Source organism: Eurytemora carolleeae, unplaced genomic scaffold, assembly GCF_000591075.1.
Source record: "Eurytemora carolleeae unplaced genomic scaffold, Eaff_2.0 scaffold116, whole genome shotgun sequence".
Classification (NCBI taxonomy): domain Eukaryota; kingdom Metazoa; phylum Arthropoda; class Copepoda; order Calanoida; family Temoridae; genus Eurytemora; species Eurytemora carolleeae.
The window spans coordinates 171,709-185,859 of record NW_019396247.1 but is presented as its reverse complement, the minus strand read 5'-3'; the positions used below and the strand labels follow the sequence as shown (position 1 = coordinate 185,859).

Genomic DNA, 14,151 nt, shown 5'->3' with positions numbered 1-14,151 from the left:
TTCCGTAAATATAATAGATAAGCATTAGATATCGGAAGCAGGGATGGCAAACTCTGTTATTTTTCCTTGGCTCGAGCCTGAAAAAAAAAAATTTTTTTGGAAACTGACTAATTTATTTCTTTGAAAACAATTATGGTAAAAAATTGAATTCTTATTTTTGTGCTTTTGTTAACTTAAGTAGTTGGCAGCAGTTCAACTCCAGCAGTAGATATGCAAGTCTTAATTTTCACTTTTCACGTACCTGAACTGATTTTAATGTTCGTGTTTGATTCATCTTCTTTTTCTCGGTTAAAAAATACTTTCAGACCCGAAACAGTTTCTAACTAAATAATGTGATATTGGTTTAACAAAAACAATTCGGGATTTTATAGAAAGATCATTATAAACAATCCTATTTTACATTAAGATTATCCATGAAAAGCTTTATATACAGTGATAACCAGAAAGGATGAGACTACAGTGACGACTGTACAGAATTTTTGTAGATTTTAATCAATCTTGGTTTCCTGAATAATTTGCCTTGTTTCTCTGTTTTCCAAATCGTTTAGTAAATAAATAAAGACAATGTGTACAAGAGAACCGATTCAAATTCAACTTGATAAAAATATTCAATGAGGTTTAGCTTTTCACTAAAGTCTCTTTCTGTGAGGTTAACCCTGTATCCTCCTAGTTTAATCCTTTCTAAAAATTTTATTAATTTGAAATTTGACTTTTTTCATATTGTAATTTAGTTTCTAAATGTTGTTAAATTACACCACTTTAAAAAAAAACTGGACAAAAAAAACTACCTCAGAATCTCCGAAAGGAATTTTATACCGTTCTAGAACTACAACATGGCCGAGGAGAATGTTTGACAAGTCGTCTTTGTTCATCAGGAGGTTATGTTGTTCCTCAGTTAAAGATTGGAAGGCAGAGTTAGTTGGTGCAAATATAGTGTACGGTAGAAGGTCCTAAATCAACAAGTGTAAAATAGTGAGTGAACAATTAAGCAACTTCATATTAAAGCATTGAAGTGAACAAAGATTTTTAGATATTTGTAAGGGATGAAAAGATTGATAAAGGTTGTCCTTGCATTGTGAAATAATTTGCAGCAATCATGTGTTAACCAAATTTTATAAGTAGAGCGCTTGAAACAATAATCATCAAATACACTCGTCTTGTCATTTCTAAAATGTGGTCTTCCATTTAAATCCTTTACCGAAGATGTAAAGAATTTCGGTCAGATTTCACTTCATTAAAACCAATAGTACCAATCGTCTAATTTTGTTATCATTTTAAGATATCAGGACACAATATTCTGGAAAGTTTATAAGTCCTACAGCTTTAGATAGCTCTCAAGCATCTTAAAGACAATCTATAAGCTGCCATCTTAAGTGGGGCCCCGCATATAAAAAAGATGCTCGTTAAAAACAAATTAAGAAATGTATTTGTATTACCTGAAGATCAGTGTTAGCCCCAAAGGCAGTAAAGAGAGCCATAGAAATATTTGAAAATTTTGGAACTCCTGCTAGTATTTGAGTAACAGTTTCAAGCTCTTGATTAGGGTAAGATTTCGTTGAATAAGTGTTTACTTCAGATTCAGTGAGTTCTTCCTCAACTATTGTCTGAGAATCATTTTCAGGAGAGTTTAAATGATCATTAGTTTCATCCTTGTCTGAATCTCCATCTGAAATCTCAGTTACAGTTTCAAGATCAGTATCAGGAGATGCTTTGGTTAAAGCAGTGTCAATTTGAGATTCAGAGATTTCTTGTTCAGTTACAATTGATTCCTTTCTATGATCATCAAAACCATTATTGTCTGAATCTTCAATAATACCTGCTTGATCATGAGGCTGACTGTATGCAACAGCAGCATTAACCATATGTATAGTTGGTGCAGGTAAATAAATATTCAAAGGTATGTTCAGATGTATTGGAACGGATACTGGTATTGTATAAACAGCACCGGTTGTATTATCAGTATAGTTGTAAACTCCTTTTACAGGAACAGTTATATTAAGTACTGTGGACATATGTATTGCCGGGCCATTTGGAGGGAGTTGTTCAGTTTTGGTGCTATTTGTCAAATCTGAAAAAAATCATATAAGTTCTGGTTAGTCTAAGAAAAAAGATGTCAACAGGTTGACCCACAAAAAAGAGACTTTAATGACAACCTTGGTCACATTAAAAATTTGTGACCCTGTATTTAATTGAACTAGCTGTATATCTTGCTTTAATTCTTTCTCGGAACTATATATAGAATCGTTTACTCGATCTTATATTGCATCTGACTAAGCATAATACACAATTTTTGTATAGTTTAGACATGATATATTAAATGATTTGACACAAGAAAAACACAAGTCAGAAATGAATTTTCATTTCTATGATCCAAGTTTTTAAAGTATTGCCCAGCATCTGAAATATGCGTTAAATGTTTACAACAGAAAAGATAGTTTTCTTATGAGTTATAAATATACCTATTAATATTGCACTGGTTTCAGAAGATTCATTATCTAAGACAGCATGTACAAACTCTTGATCAAATGTGTTTTCAATTGACTCAGTTGTACTAATTCTTCCATCTTTACGAGCAGGACCTCTTCAAATAAATCTATTTTTAAATGTAACCATAAAATTTAAGCATGAATTTGTGTTTAAAGAAATGAATTCAAGTTTTAAATAATCATTATAATTTTCACTGAGAAAAAAAACTTAATTGCATTAATTTTTGCCTTTTTTTCATCAAATGAGTAAAATTTATCAAATAAGTGTAATTATAATATATTTTTTTTAATGAATAAAACAAATTTGTTAAATGAATAAAACAAAGTTTATACCCAAGTGAAAAAACTGTAAAATAAAGTAAAACCAAGACACCAGCTTGTATCAGCGTCATTTTTCGAACTGAGCTTGAACAAACTACGTTCTAACAGTGAAAAATTCGCGATTGATAGAATTCCTTTTGTATATTCTTGGCCATTCAGCATTTTATAACCATACGTTATTTTACGGTTTGCTAGGTATTAAAATTTAAAATTTGAAAACATTGATTTTTTATCTTTGAGTGAATAATTGAATAATTAATTTTATATAATAAAGAATATGATCTATATATTCACCTGAATTCATGAATACGGGTTGTATAAGGGAATTGTTACGGACGAAAAATTTAATAGTTGTCTCGGTAGAATAGGCTCATGAGATCATAGACCACTTAGATAGAGACTGGTTTCTTTTGTTTAAGTAATTTATGTTTAAGTTGAAACAGAGAAATTTTGATTATCCTTGAATACTTGTCATATCACTCTCATATGGGTACCTCTTGGTTCTTAACTTTTAAGAAATACAAATTCAAAGATTTTATGGTATTTGTTTTGAAATGACAGGGAAAGAGTAGGATGGCCGGTCGGTGTAAATTTTTTAGAAATAGCCAATAACGTTTTTTTATTCAAGCTGATATTCTAAAATTGACATTTTCAAAAAGCTCTAAAAAGTATAGTTTAAAATTTCCGACACTTTTTGCCATTTTTTTTAAAGATATGTGATGGATACTTGTGGGTTGTGGCGAATCAACAATAATTAGTACAGGGTGTTCCAATAAACATGATAATTGAGAAACGGCTTAAATATCGTCTTTGATTTCCGACAATTGATAAATGACATAAAGTATAATAAAAATGGAACGTCTTATAAAGTGTGGTCTACCTTCTTTAAAATTGACGGAGATATTAAACATTTGAGCAGTTTTGTTAAATTTTATTTAATTGGAATCTGGGCAAATTTCCTAATATCTCCGTCAATTTGAAGGTGAAGGTGGTAGACCACATTTTTGAAATCCCTATACTACTAGTTTTAGTGTTTAATGTTTGAACTGTGATGCCAAAAAATTACATTTACGAAATAATCCCACTTGAAACTAAGACGATATGGAAGTCGTCATTTGATTCCCAAGTTTATTGGGACACTCTTTACAAAGTTCCTATTCAGTACAACATTTGCGATTTTAGCAAGAACATATACTTATGCAGTATGCACGGGAAATGGCAGATAGATGTTATTGAATTACCAAAGGACCAAACATCTCGTCCATATCTGTAATATCTGTAATATCTATAATATCTGTAATATCTGTAATATCTGTAATATCTGTAATATCTGTAATATCTGTAATATCTGTAATATCTGTAATATCTATAATATCTGTAATATCTGTAATATCTGTAATATCTGTAATATCTGTAATATCTGTAATATCTGTANGTGCATTTGAACTATTTTCTGGTGCATTTGAACTATTTTCTGGTGCATTTGAACTATTTTCTGGTGCATTTGAACTATTTTCTGGTGCATTTGAACTATTTTCTGGTGCATTTGAACTATTTTCTGGTGCATTTGAACTATTTTCTGGTGCATTTGAACTATTTTCTGGTGCATTTGAACTATTTTCTGGTGCATTTGAACTATTTTCTGGTGCATTTGAACTATTTTCTGGTGCATTTGAACTATTTTCTGGTGCATTTGAACTATTTTCTGGTGCATTTGAACTATTTTCTGGTGCATTTGAACTATTTTCTGGTGCATTTGAACTATTTTCTGGTGCATTTGAACTATTTTCTGGTGCATTTGAACTATTTTCTGGTGCATTTGAACTATTTTCTGGTGCATTTGAACTATTTTCTGGTGCATTTGAACTATTTTCTGGTGCATTTGAACTATTTTCTGGTGCATTTGAACTATTTTCTGGTGCATTTGAACTATTTTCTGGTGCATTTGAACTATTTTCTGGTGCATTTGAACTATTTTCTGGTGCATTTGAACTATTTTCTGGTGCATTTGAACTATTTTCTGGTGCATTTGAACTATTTTCTGGTGCATTTGAACTATTTTCTGGTGCATTTGAACTATTTTCTGGTGCATTTGAACTATTTTCTGGTGCATTTGAACTATTTTCTGGTGCATTTGAACTATTTTCTGGTGCATTTGAACTATTTTCTGGTGCATTTGAACTATTTTCTGGTGCATTTGAACTATTTTCTGGTGCATTTGAACTATTTTCTGGTGCATTTGAACTATTTTCTGGTGCATTTGAACTATTTTCTGGTGCATTTGAACTATTTTCTGGTGCATTTGAACTATTTTCTGGTTCATTTGAACTATTTTCTGGTTCATTTGAACTATTTTCTGGTTCATTTAAACTATTTTTGCGTTTAAATACAATAGAATATGAGCTCAAAATCATTTAATATATTTTGTAACATTTGCCTTTATGTAGATTATGTAATTAGATCTTTTGTTACTTAAATCTTTTGTACTTTATATCTTGTGTTAATTGTATCATAAGTATGTTTTGGTATTATATATTTTGTATTTATTTTCCTTGTAATTATATCTTATGTTACTGAGCCGTGGGTTAAATCCTTATTAACTATAAATATTAATTAATAATTAAACATTTAATTATTTTGACATTTTTAGAAAATTTTTGATATTTTCTCACCTTGGATATTTTGTAACTTTGGACATTTTGTATTTTTGGACATTTTGTATCTTTGGACATTTTGTAACTTTGGATATTTTGTATTTTTGGACATTTTGTATCTTTGGACATTTTGTATTTTTGGATATTTTTGGATATTTTGTAACTTTGGACATTTTGTATTTTTGGACATTTTGTAACTTTGGACATTTTGTATCTTTGGACATTTGGTAACTTTGGACATTTTGTATTTTTGGACATTTTGTAACTTTGGACATTTTGTTATTTAAGCTTTTTGTTGCTTTAGAAATTTTGTTATTTAGGCTTTTTGTTGCTTTGGACATTTTTGTAACATTGGACATTTTGAAATCTTGTGTGTTTTGTTTTTGGGTGTTATTTTTGGGTGTTTTGTTATTGGACATTTTGTTTTCGGGCGTTTTGTATCCACTCCCTTATTACTTCCTCCAACACGTTCCTTTAAGCCCTCAAGTTTGGCTTTTAAGAACTATACTCCTATGATGTCTTATCTTTTATTTCCTGTGCCAAACTTAATATTTACTTTGACCCCAATGATATAAAAACAACTCTGAAAGTTAGTCATTAAATTTTAAGACAATCTTTAAAGTGTCGCAACTGCGCCTATGGCTTTTGGTTTTACCTCACCAAAGTGCTTTTACTTTTTTGTAGCCCCGGGGATGTACATTTCAAAATTCTAGATTAAGTTTAAAAGGAGAAATTTGGCAAAAATTCTGCAGTATTTTTGCGTGAAATCTTGCACATCTAAGTTTGCAATGGCCCTCTTTAAAATAAATGTAAACACAATTTCTCTTTTTATTTGAATATATTAGTTTGCATAAATATATAAAATGTATGAATCATTTATTCAATTATCAAGTATCAATACTGTAACATTTTACAAATTCAAATCGACGTGATTTTTTGAAATAATTTTAGATGACCCTGAATTACATGCCATTATTCAAAACAGCTTATTTTAACTCTTTATCAGATTAATACAGAAGAAGATTTCCTCGCTTTTAAAAAATAATTTTCCTGTCTCTTCTGCATCCGCAATTGAAAATAATCAATTTCAAAATAGAAAAACTAAGATAACTCCATCATTTTTCTTTTGTTTTAAGGAAAAATGATGAAGTTAAGGGGTCGGAACCATTGTAAATTAAAGGATGGGAAAAAAAATTGAATATAATTTTTTAAATCAAACCGGACTTTGGAGGGTCTCAATCTCATTATATTAACAAACAAAAAACATGCTTTTTGATAATTTGCAGAATAATTTTAATCCAAACCTTTGGTTTATTTTACAAAAATAAAAGCATGAACAATAACGTCACACTTGAAAGTATATATGAATGGAAAACTAGTGCCCCCCTGAATTTCTAGAGAACGGTTTGTCCTGAGCGCTGTGGCTAGGACAAGTTAAGGACTGCGAGATTGATCATTAAAGATAAAAAAGAGAGGAGGCGAATTCTCGAGAATTTTATGATTTACAGATTATCGATATCAACAAACTTTTTAACAAACTCATCAAGATTTGTTTTCAGTTCAGCTTCTTTCTGATCCATTATCATCTCTTCCTAGTTTTTTTTTAAAATGGCAATATCAACAAAACTATTGAAATTCAGCCATGATGATGCTTTGAGAGAGATTTTTAAAAATTTCGTAGTTTAAAGATTTCATATAAAACTTTGTAAATAAAAGAAAGGAAAAACCAGCACGAAATCTAAAATGTCACTTAAAGATGATAAAAATTAGGAACATTTTTAAAGTTTGAAATAGAAAATAAAAAATAAAAAAGAATGAAGATAAAATAAATTCAGATGTATTGTCCATTTCCCTGAGATTCCAACAAAATGGCGTCTGCTGCCTCTCCTTTTCTATTCATATCTTTAACTTCTCTTTTTCTTCTTCCTCTACCAACTCCTGCTCCCAAGAAGGTTGCCATTATAGCTCCAATAGGTATCAGACCCTAAATATTTTTTTTTAATCCATTATTAACCAATTCTATACATTTTATTTGTACTTTTTTAATGGGAATGATCTGTATCTTAACCCTATCCCGATTGGGGTATTTTTGTCTAATATAAATGGGGGAATGTTTTCCACCCCCCCACCCCTCCCCCATATGGTTTTGCCCTTAGAGTTGGGATATGGAGGTGTAATGCATGTCCCAAATACAACTTTTCAAGGTCTGCCCTTTAAAAAAAATAGAACTTTAACTTTAATGGTTAGGTTAAAAGGGAGGATTTTAAAAAAGTTCAAAAAGTATGTCGAACGATTTTTCAAAAATAGTTATTTTTACTTGTGACAAATATTAACATGTGACACATTTTATCATATCCATTTTTTAAAGGACTTTTCAAATATATAGTTTTTAGCCCTGTATCTTAATCAATAAAGAAGTTATTAACCATTTCTGATTTTTTTTAAATACCGACCCGCCGTTTGACCGTCATCCACCCTACCCTATGCATAACAAACTTTTTTTTGCTAAATTTGTTTAAAACTATTATGTTAAGAAAGTGAAGAAGTTACAGCGTTAATGTAAGCCGTTTTAAGTTATTCAGAAAAAAACCACAGGGGGCTGAAAAACACCCCCGCCCCCCACCCCCCGCCAATCGTGATGGGGTTAAGAATTATTTCTTACAAGGACTAACAGCGTCATTTGAATTGCAGTGACCCTCCAAAAATATATGGCAATGTCAGATTCACAATGCTTTGTCTCAATGATGTAATGCAAGGAAAGTTATTTCAGAAGTACTATACGCATCTTTTGTACTGCAGTGTACTGTCTCTGGGCGGTAATGTAAACACAAGACGGATGATACAGGCTGACATGGGATCCATCTTTCACATAAAAAAATCAATGAAATATTCTGGTCATAGGAAACTATTATGTGAATTATCAAAATTATCAAAGTTTAATGCTTTTAACCTCCTTGGATACTAAACGAACACTGATGCATCTATTCTTGTTTACAAATTCCGCCCAAAGAGAAACGGTTTCAATATGTACGCAGAGTATACACGACCGCAATTAACTTTCCTTTCATTACACCCTTGCTTTGTCTGATCAGGTATGATATATCAATGTGTATAATTTTGAAAACAAATTATTTTCGACTAAAGTTTCTCTGAAAAAGTGAAATAAGCATTTCTACTTTGAGAAAACAAATAAAAATCATCTTTCATATTATTGAACAGATAAAGGAGTCAAGGAAACCGTTGTTAATCTTCTCATGGAGGGCCACACTTACAGTCCCTTTAAAAATAAAGCACATCAAATAGATTTTCAAGTACAATAGGTGGCAACAGAGAAATGGATCAATTATACACCACGTCACAAGTGTCAAATATAACAGGATAACGAAATCATTTGATATGTTTTTCAAGATTAAATTAAAAAATGTAAAAACAGAAAATAAATAACACAAAAAATTGCATCTTTTTTACTGTAAGATAAGCTTTTTATTCTAAAATTATCACTATTATTAATAATTTTGTCGGACACAAAAACTGAGTTGACACTTGTGATGTAAGAATACAGCTGTACTGAGAGTGTACAAATACTACAGAGCGTCTCATATCATATTAGATTATCAACAATTTTTAACGCCAAAATACGCAAATAATACGCGAAAAATCTAGCATTTTCTGCCAACAAAATTTCTATTAGCCTTATTAAATTTTTTAAAATGATTCATTCTTCATAAATTTTCTGATTTATCCCCCAAATCGTAATTTAGACCCATTGACGCGGTCTAATTTTATGTGGGACACCCTGTACGTTGCCATCTATTGTACTTAACAGTCTATTTAAAGCACATGAAAGAAGTAAAGATACAAACATAAACACATAAACACATACAACACAAAGACTACTTGAATTTTCAAAGAATTGAACAATCTCTCTTTTGCATTGAAAAGTTATTGTTAATAAAGTTTTACCGCGATTAAACCTGCAAATCCTTCTGAGAGGGAGGGACGGTAAATAATCCTGTTTGAAGGAGGGGAGATAGCCCTCGGTCCCTCGTCACTTCTGCGGTTAGATTGAATCCTACTGCTCCAGGGATAGTGTTCAGCTTGGTTAAAATTGCCCCAGGTTGGTTTAGAGATCAGACGAATATTCGCCCGCCGGTTTCCAGGCAGGGTCATCGGCGTCTGGTTCGGAGAAAACCGGCGGTCATTTCGACGGTGGTTGTTGAACGGATTGGTTTGAAAGTGTTGAATGACTATTGTTCTATCGTCCTGGTAGACCATATGCCCTTCCTGGGAGTTAGTTGCTCCTTTATGAAACTCTTGTTCCACAATATCCTTGATCTTCGCATCCTAGAAACATATTTTGAATTGTAGAGATTTTAATCTAACCCTATAATGGAGAACAAGTATGTTTTTCATTATTTTTTTATTTTAATAATTCATGCCATAATGAAGGATACACGAGTTTTTTTTTGTACCCCGCTCACCGCATGTTATCCTAAACTCTTTAAATATGATAAAAAAGCAAATTTGTTCTTCTGCTTACAATGTAAAGAAAATGGTATACAGAGGGAACCAATAGACTTTGGAAGCATTGTCTATTTCTGTATTTCTTTTTGCTTTAATGGTTTGTAATTGTTAAAACTATTTCTTAATTTAAAAAAAAACATTTATTAGAACTTATATCACAAAACCTTTCCGACATTTTGTAATGAAAAGAACGAAAGGAAGACGACAAAAATTCCACTTTTACCTGGTTTTTCATGTCTGTTTATAAAATACCTTATAGTCTCTTCGGTTTGTTTGTTTCCAAATATCATTAAACGGAATTGGGCGGTGAAGGGAGTGTTCCTTTGTGTAATGATCATCCGGGGAGTGTTCCTTAAACCTGTCAGGTCTATTAAGGGAGTGTTCCCAACTGTATTCTGGAACCTTGGCATTATTTCTCCTGTTCCATCCATGCTTTCTTCCAGTTTCAAATATTGGAATGTTATTGAAATTTTTTTTATTCCAATTCATTTGTTTTTTCAATCTTTGGTCCCCAGTCCACTCATGGTTAACCCTAAAGAGACGAACTTAATTAAGCAATTAATTACAAAATAAATATATTTAGAGTATAAGAATGGACAATTAGTCTGTGAACTCAATTGAAAGAAATTTAAGAAATGTTTTGCTTCAAAAATAAGAAAAAATAAACTCATTTTAGTCATAAACCTTTTGTCAAATTTTTTTTCAACTTCAATTGAAAGGTTTTAATTGAAGGGGTAAAATTGTAAAAATATTATTTCTTGATTTTATAAGCTTACCATTTATCAGGATTCATAATAAAATTATGTTTGAATTTGTTAAAATGGTCTTGATGGGATCCGCTGTTGTATTCTAGATGTGGATCACTGTCGTATTCTTGATGTGGTTGACTATTGTATTTTTGATGTCGTTGGTTGTTGTATTCTTGATGTCGTTGGTTGTATTCATTTTGGGGACTATCGTTACTGTTAAACTGATTGTACATGAAAATATCATTATTTTCTGAATTTTTCTCCAATCTGTTTGCTTCAATATCTGGATAAATATCAATCTTTCTATTATCATTGTACGAATTGTAGACAGGATAGATGTCGTCTTGATGTTGACTGGGTTTTGAAAACTCCACATTGTTTACTGGTGAGTTGCTGATTTCGTTATAGCTCGTAGGTTCAGGACGGGTCGAATATTTATTTTGCTCCGGGTATGGGTTGTAGCCTGATGGTTTTGAGTTCTCAGTGTTAAATGGAAGTGGGATGTTTGACTGTGGAGAAAAGCCTGGGTTCTCCGGATATATTTCCTAAAACAAAATTATAAATACATTAGAACTAATAAAGCATTTTGTTAGAAATAATAAATAGAATGTTAAATTAAAATCACAAATTTCTTTATCCCTGATATTCTTTTTATAACTTCTACCAAAATATTCTGTAAATAAGAACACAAAAGTAGGGTTTCTCCTAGAAGATGTAGAACTGGAAGACGACATTATATCAATCCTTTATTTGATGTTGTTACACAGAAAAAAGTTTACACGTAACAATTCTTGAATTACTTTTAAGTCAAATGTTTCCGCTTACACTTAACAGTTTCTGTATTTTTTGTTCTATGGACAATTTAAAGTCATAAAAAGTCTAAAAGTTGCATTTCCTATTTCAGAGTTCTCTGGTTCTCACTGCACATTAAAATATCTGTATTTTAAGAAGCCTTTCTTGTATAAAAACGAAAAAGAACGATGCCTTATGTTATTGGTTTTTTGTCCGACGGCATTAGATACAGTTATTATCAAAGCTCGATGTGGCATAGAATAAGTAGAATTTTTAATAAAAAAATTCTATAAAAATTATTTACTTGGTATTTATCTTGTGCGAAGGGTTTAAAAACTGGAGACAGAGGTGTATTCTAAAATATGAAAAGATTATATATGCAGTGATGTTCTAATTATAAGCCGGAATTGATATTAATTGAAGACTTAAAGTCAGCTTTGAACATGGGATATGGGAATGTTGGGAAACCTAATTCTGCAAATATTTTTCATGAAACTTTAATCACTATAAAGCCCTTATCCTGGCATTTTCAAATTGTGGTCTGCCTTTATTGTGCTTTTACAATTATAGACAAACATGGATGATTTTGTCAAGAATTAGACATTTTATGTTTTTGACTTAGTAAATTGAAATCTAAACAAAATTCTTAATATCTCTGGTTTTAAAGCAAATAGATGGCAGACCACGTTTTGAGCTTTTTTGTGATTATTGTTTCTTGAAAAATATTTCTAAAATTAGGTCTGCCAACAGAAATACCGGAAACTATTTCAAAGGTCAAAGACGACTCGAGGTCTTCAATCAACTAATTTCAATTAACATCATTAGTAAACAACTTAAAAAACCCCCTCTATGTATATTTTTGATGAATCATCCTTACCTGATACTCTTTATTCACATATTGATCTAGATTTGTATAAAGTTCCTGATTCTCATACTGTTCCTGATTCGCATACTGTTCCTGATTATCATAGTGTTCCTGACTTTCATAATAACTTGGTTCTTGCACATGATTAGCTAAATTCTGTCCATTCCTTCTTGATGATTCTTTATCCTTCAGATATCCAAGTTTTTTTATTGATTGATTGATTGGTATGAAGATTTTAAATGTCGTCTTAGTCAATCATGTTTTGAAATCAAATCGGTAATGTAATACGAAATATACCCTCTACTGAAAAACAAATGCAAAAATATAATATTTCAAAACTTTTAATGCTGAGCTCTCAGAGCAGAGAATATTCCACAAGATTGTTTGTGCAATAAACTGCTGCAGCTACAACACTTTCGGTTTTCGCGGAAAATGTTTTTGGCGAAATCATTTACGCTAATTTTCGCAAAAATTTTGTTTGCAAAAGTTTGCATCGCGAAAAGGTTTGCGAAAAACGAAAGATTTTTTTGCATTTTTTCGCGAAATTGTTTCATTCGCCGGACACCCTACACGGCCACATGTCAAACTAGCAACTGAAAAACCAAATGCCAGAAAGTCGGAAGTGTAGTATAGTGGATGATGCTTAGGTCAGAAGTGCAGTACAGTGGATGTGCGTAAGTCGGAAGATACACACCATCATAAAATAATTTTGATAATCTGCCTCATGTTTATCAGCTAGCTGAATGTAGTTGTGTCCATCAATACTTGTTGTGACAAAAAACTAGTTTTTTTTTTCAATTTATGCAATGATTAAATTTATTTTAGTTGTTTCCGTGTAAAACTCTGAGAGTTTGAACTTGAAGTATTTCCCAAGAAAGATGAGACTTCAAAGACGACTGTTCAGAATATATTTGAACTTTTCTTTTATTCCATGGGTTTCTGACAGCTTTTTCTTTAGCAAATCATTTAATACAGTGGTCGGCGATTACATCAATACAATGAAGTAGATTTTTTTATTAAGAATGCTTTGATCTCAAGCAAGCATTTTCAATTTACAAGTTTACGAGTCAACAAATAGATGCTGTTAATTTACAAGTAAACAAATAGATGCTGTTAATTTACAAGTAAACAAATAGATGCTGTTAATTTACAAGTAAACAAATAGATGCTGTTAATTTACAAATAAACAAATAGATGCTGTTAATTTACAAGTAAACAATTAGATGCTGTTAATTTACAAGTAAACAAATAGATGCTGTTAATTTACAAGTAAACAATTAGATGATGTTAATTTATAACTTCCCTTAGTTTAAACGTTTGAAAGCTTTTTAGAAATCCAATTGAAAATAGAAAGTAGTCTCCATAGTATTGATGATATATATGACAACGAGATTATGTCCACATAAGCCTAATGTCGGGTTATCAAGTCTCATCCTTTATGGGTAATCCTGTATTAGCTTACCGTAGAATTTTGGGGTTAGGGGCCGGGTATTAACATGGGGAAAACAGTTCATTTCTTCTCAAACTCAGGTCTGGACAGAGTTTAGAAACAAAGTAAGGAAAATAAGATATTTTACAATGAACTAAGAGAAAAAGCATCCAGCCTTTTTCCCCAATCCTCCCCCTCCCCCCATTTTTTGACATACATTAATTATCAATAAATATTTGAATAAATTTAGCATAAATTCTGCCTGTGGCGTGACATCCTGTATAGTTGTCGGAACATGGGCCTGAGATTTTTCAAGCNGATACCTAGTATT

At 31.3% G+C, this 14,151-nt stretch overlaps 2 protein-coding genes across 2 annotated transcripts; both read right to left on the bottom strand.

The window, feature by feature from the left end:
* Window positions 1-24: 24 nt before the first annotated feature.
* LOC111699321 (uncharacterized) lies at window positions 25-6,434 on the bottom strand. Its single transcript, XM_023469962.1, has 8 exons — window positions 6,428-6,434; window positions 4,049-4,236; window positions 2,820-2,908; window positions 2,460-2,581; window positions 1,437-2,068; window positions 789-950; window positions 242-323; window positions 25-77 (listed from the first exon to the last, which is right to left on the bottom strand). Exons 1-8 carry the CDS (start codon window positions 6,432-6,434, stop codon window positions 25-27), a joined length of 1,335 nt encoding a protein of 444 aa, XP_023325730.1.
* On the bottom strand, window positions 6,346-14,131 carry LOC111699314 (GATA zinc finger domain-containing protein 14). The gene is made up of 9 exons (XM_023469956.1): window positions 14,083-14,131; window positions 13,113-13,172; window positions 12,404-12,577; window positions 11,831-11,881; window positions 10,762-11,279; window positions 10,238-10,517; window positions 9,425-9,805; window positions 7,314-7,445; window positions 6,346-7,053 (listed from the first exon to the last, which is right to left on the bottom strand). Exons 5-9 carry the CDS (start codon window positions 10,965-10,967, stop codon window positions 6,964-6,966), a joined length of 1,089 nt encoding a protein of 362 aa, XP_023325724.1. The 5' UTR covers window positions 10,968-11,279; window positions 11,831-11,881; window positions 12,404-12,577; window positions 13,113-13,172; window positions 14,083-14,131; the 3' UTR covers window positions 6,346-6,963.
* Window positions 14,132-14,151: the final 20 nt, after the last annotated feature.

What these genes read in the sequence shown, in the direction of transcription:
- LOC111699314 (XM_023469956.1), bottom strand. Translation starts at nt 10,967, where the DNA reads ATGTACAATCAGTTTAACAGTAACGATAGTCCCCAAAATGAATACAAC. An exon ending in ATTATGAATCCTGATAAATG is followed by an intron (nt 10,518 to 10,761) that starts GTAAGCTTATAA and finishes TCGTCTCTTTAG; the next exon opens with GGTTAACCATGAGTGGACTG. An exon ending in CCATTTTGTTGGAATCTCAG is followed by an intron (nt 7,054 to 7,313) that starts GGAAATGGACAA and finishes AAAAAAAACTAG; the next exon opens with GAAGAGATGATAATGGATCA.
- LOC111699321 (XM_023469962.1), bottom strand. An exon ending in AACCAGTGCAATATTAATAG is followed by an intron (nt 2,069 to 2,459) that starts GTATATTTATAA and finishes GATTTTTTTCAG; the next exon opens with ATTTGACAAATAGCACCAAA. An exon ending in GAACATTAAAATCAGTTCAG is followed by an intron (nt 78 to 241) that starts GTACGTGAAAAG and finishes TTTTTTTTTCAG; the next exon opens with GCTCGAGCCAAGGAAAAATA.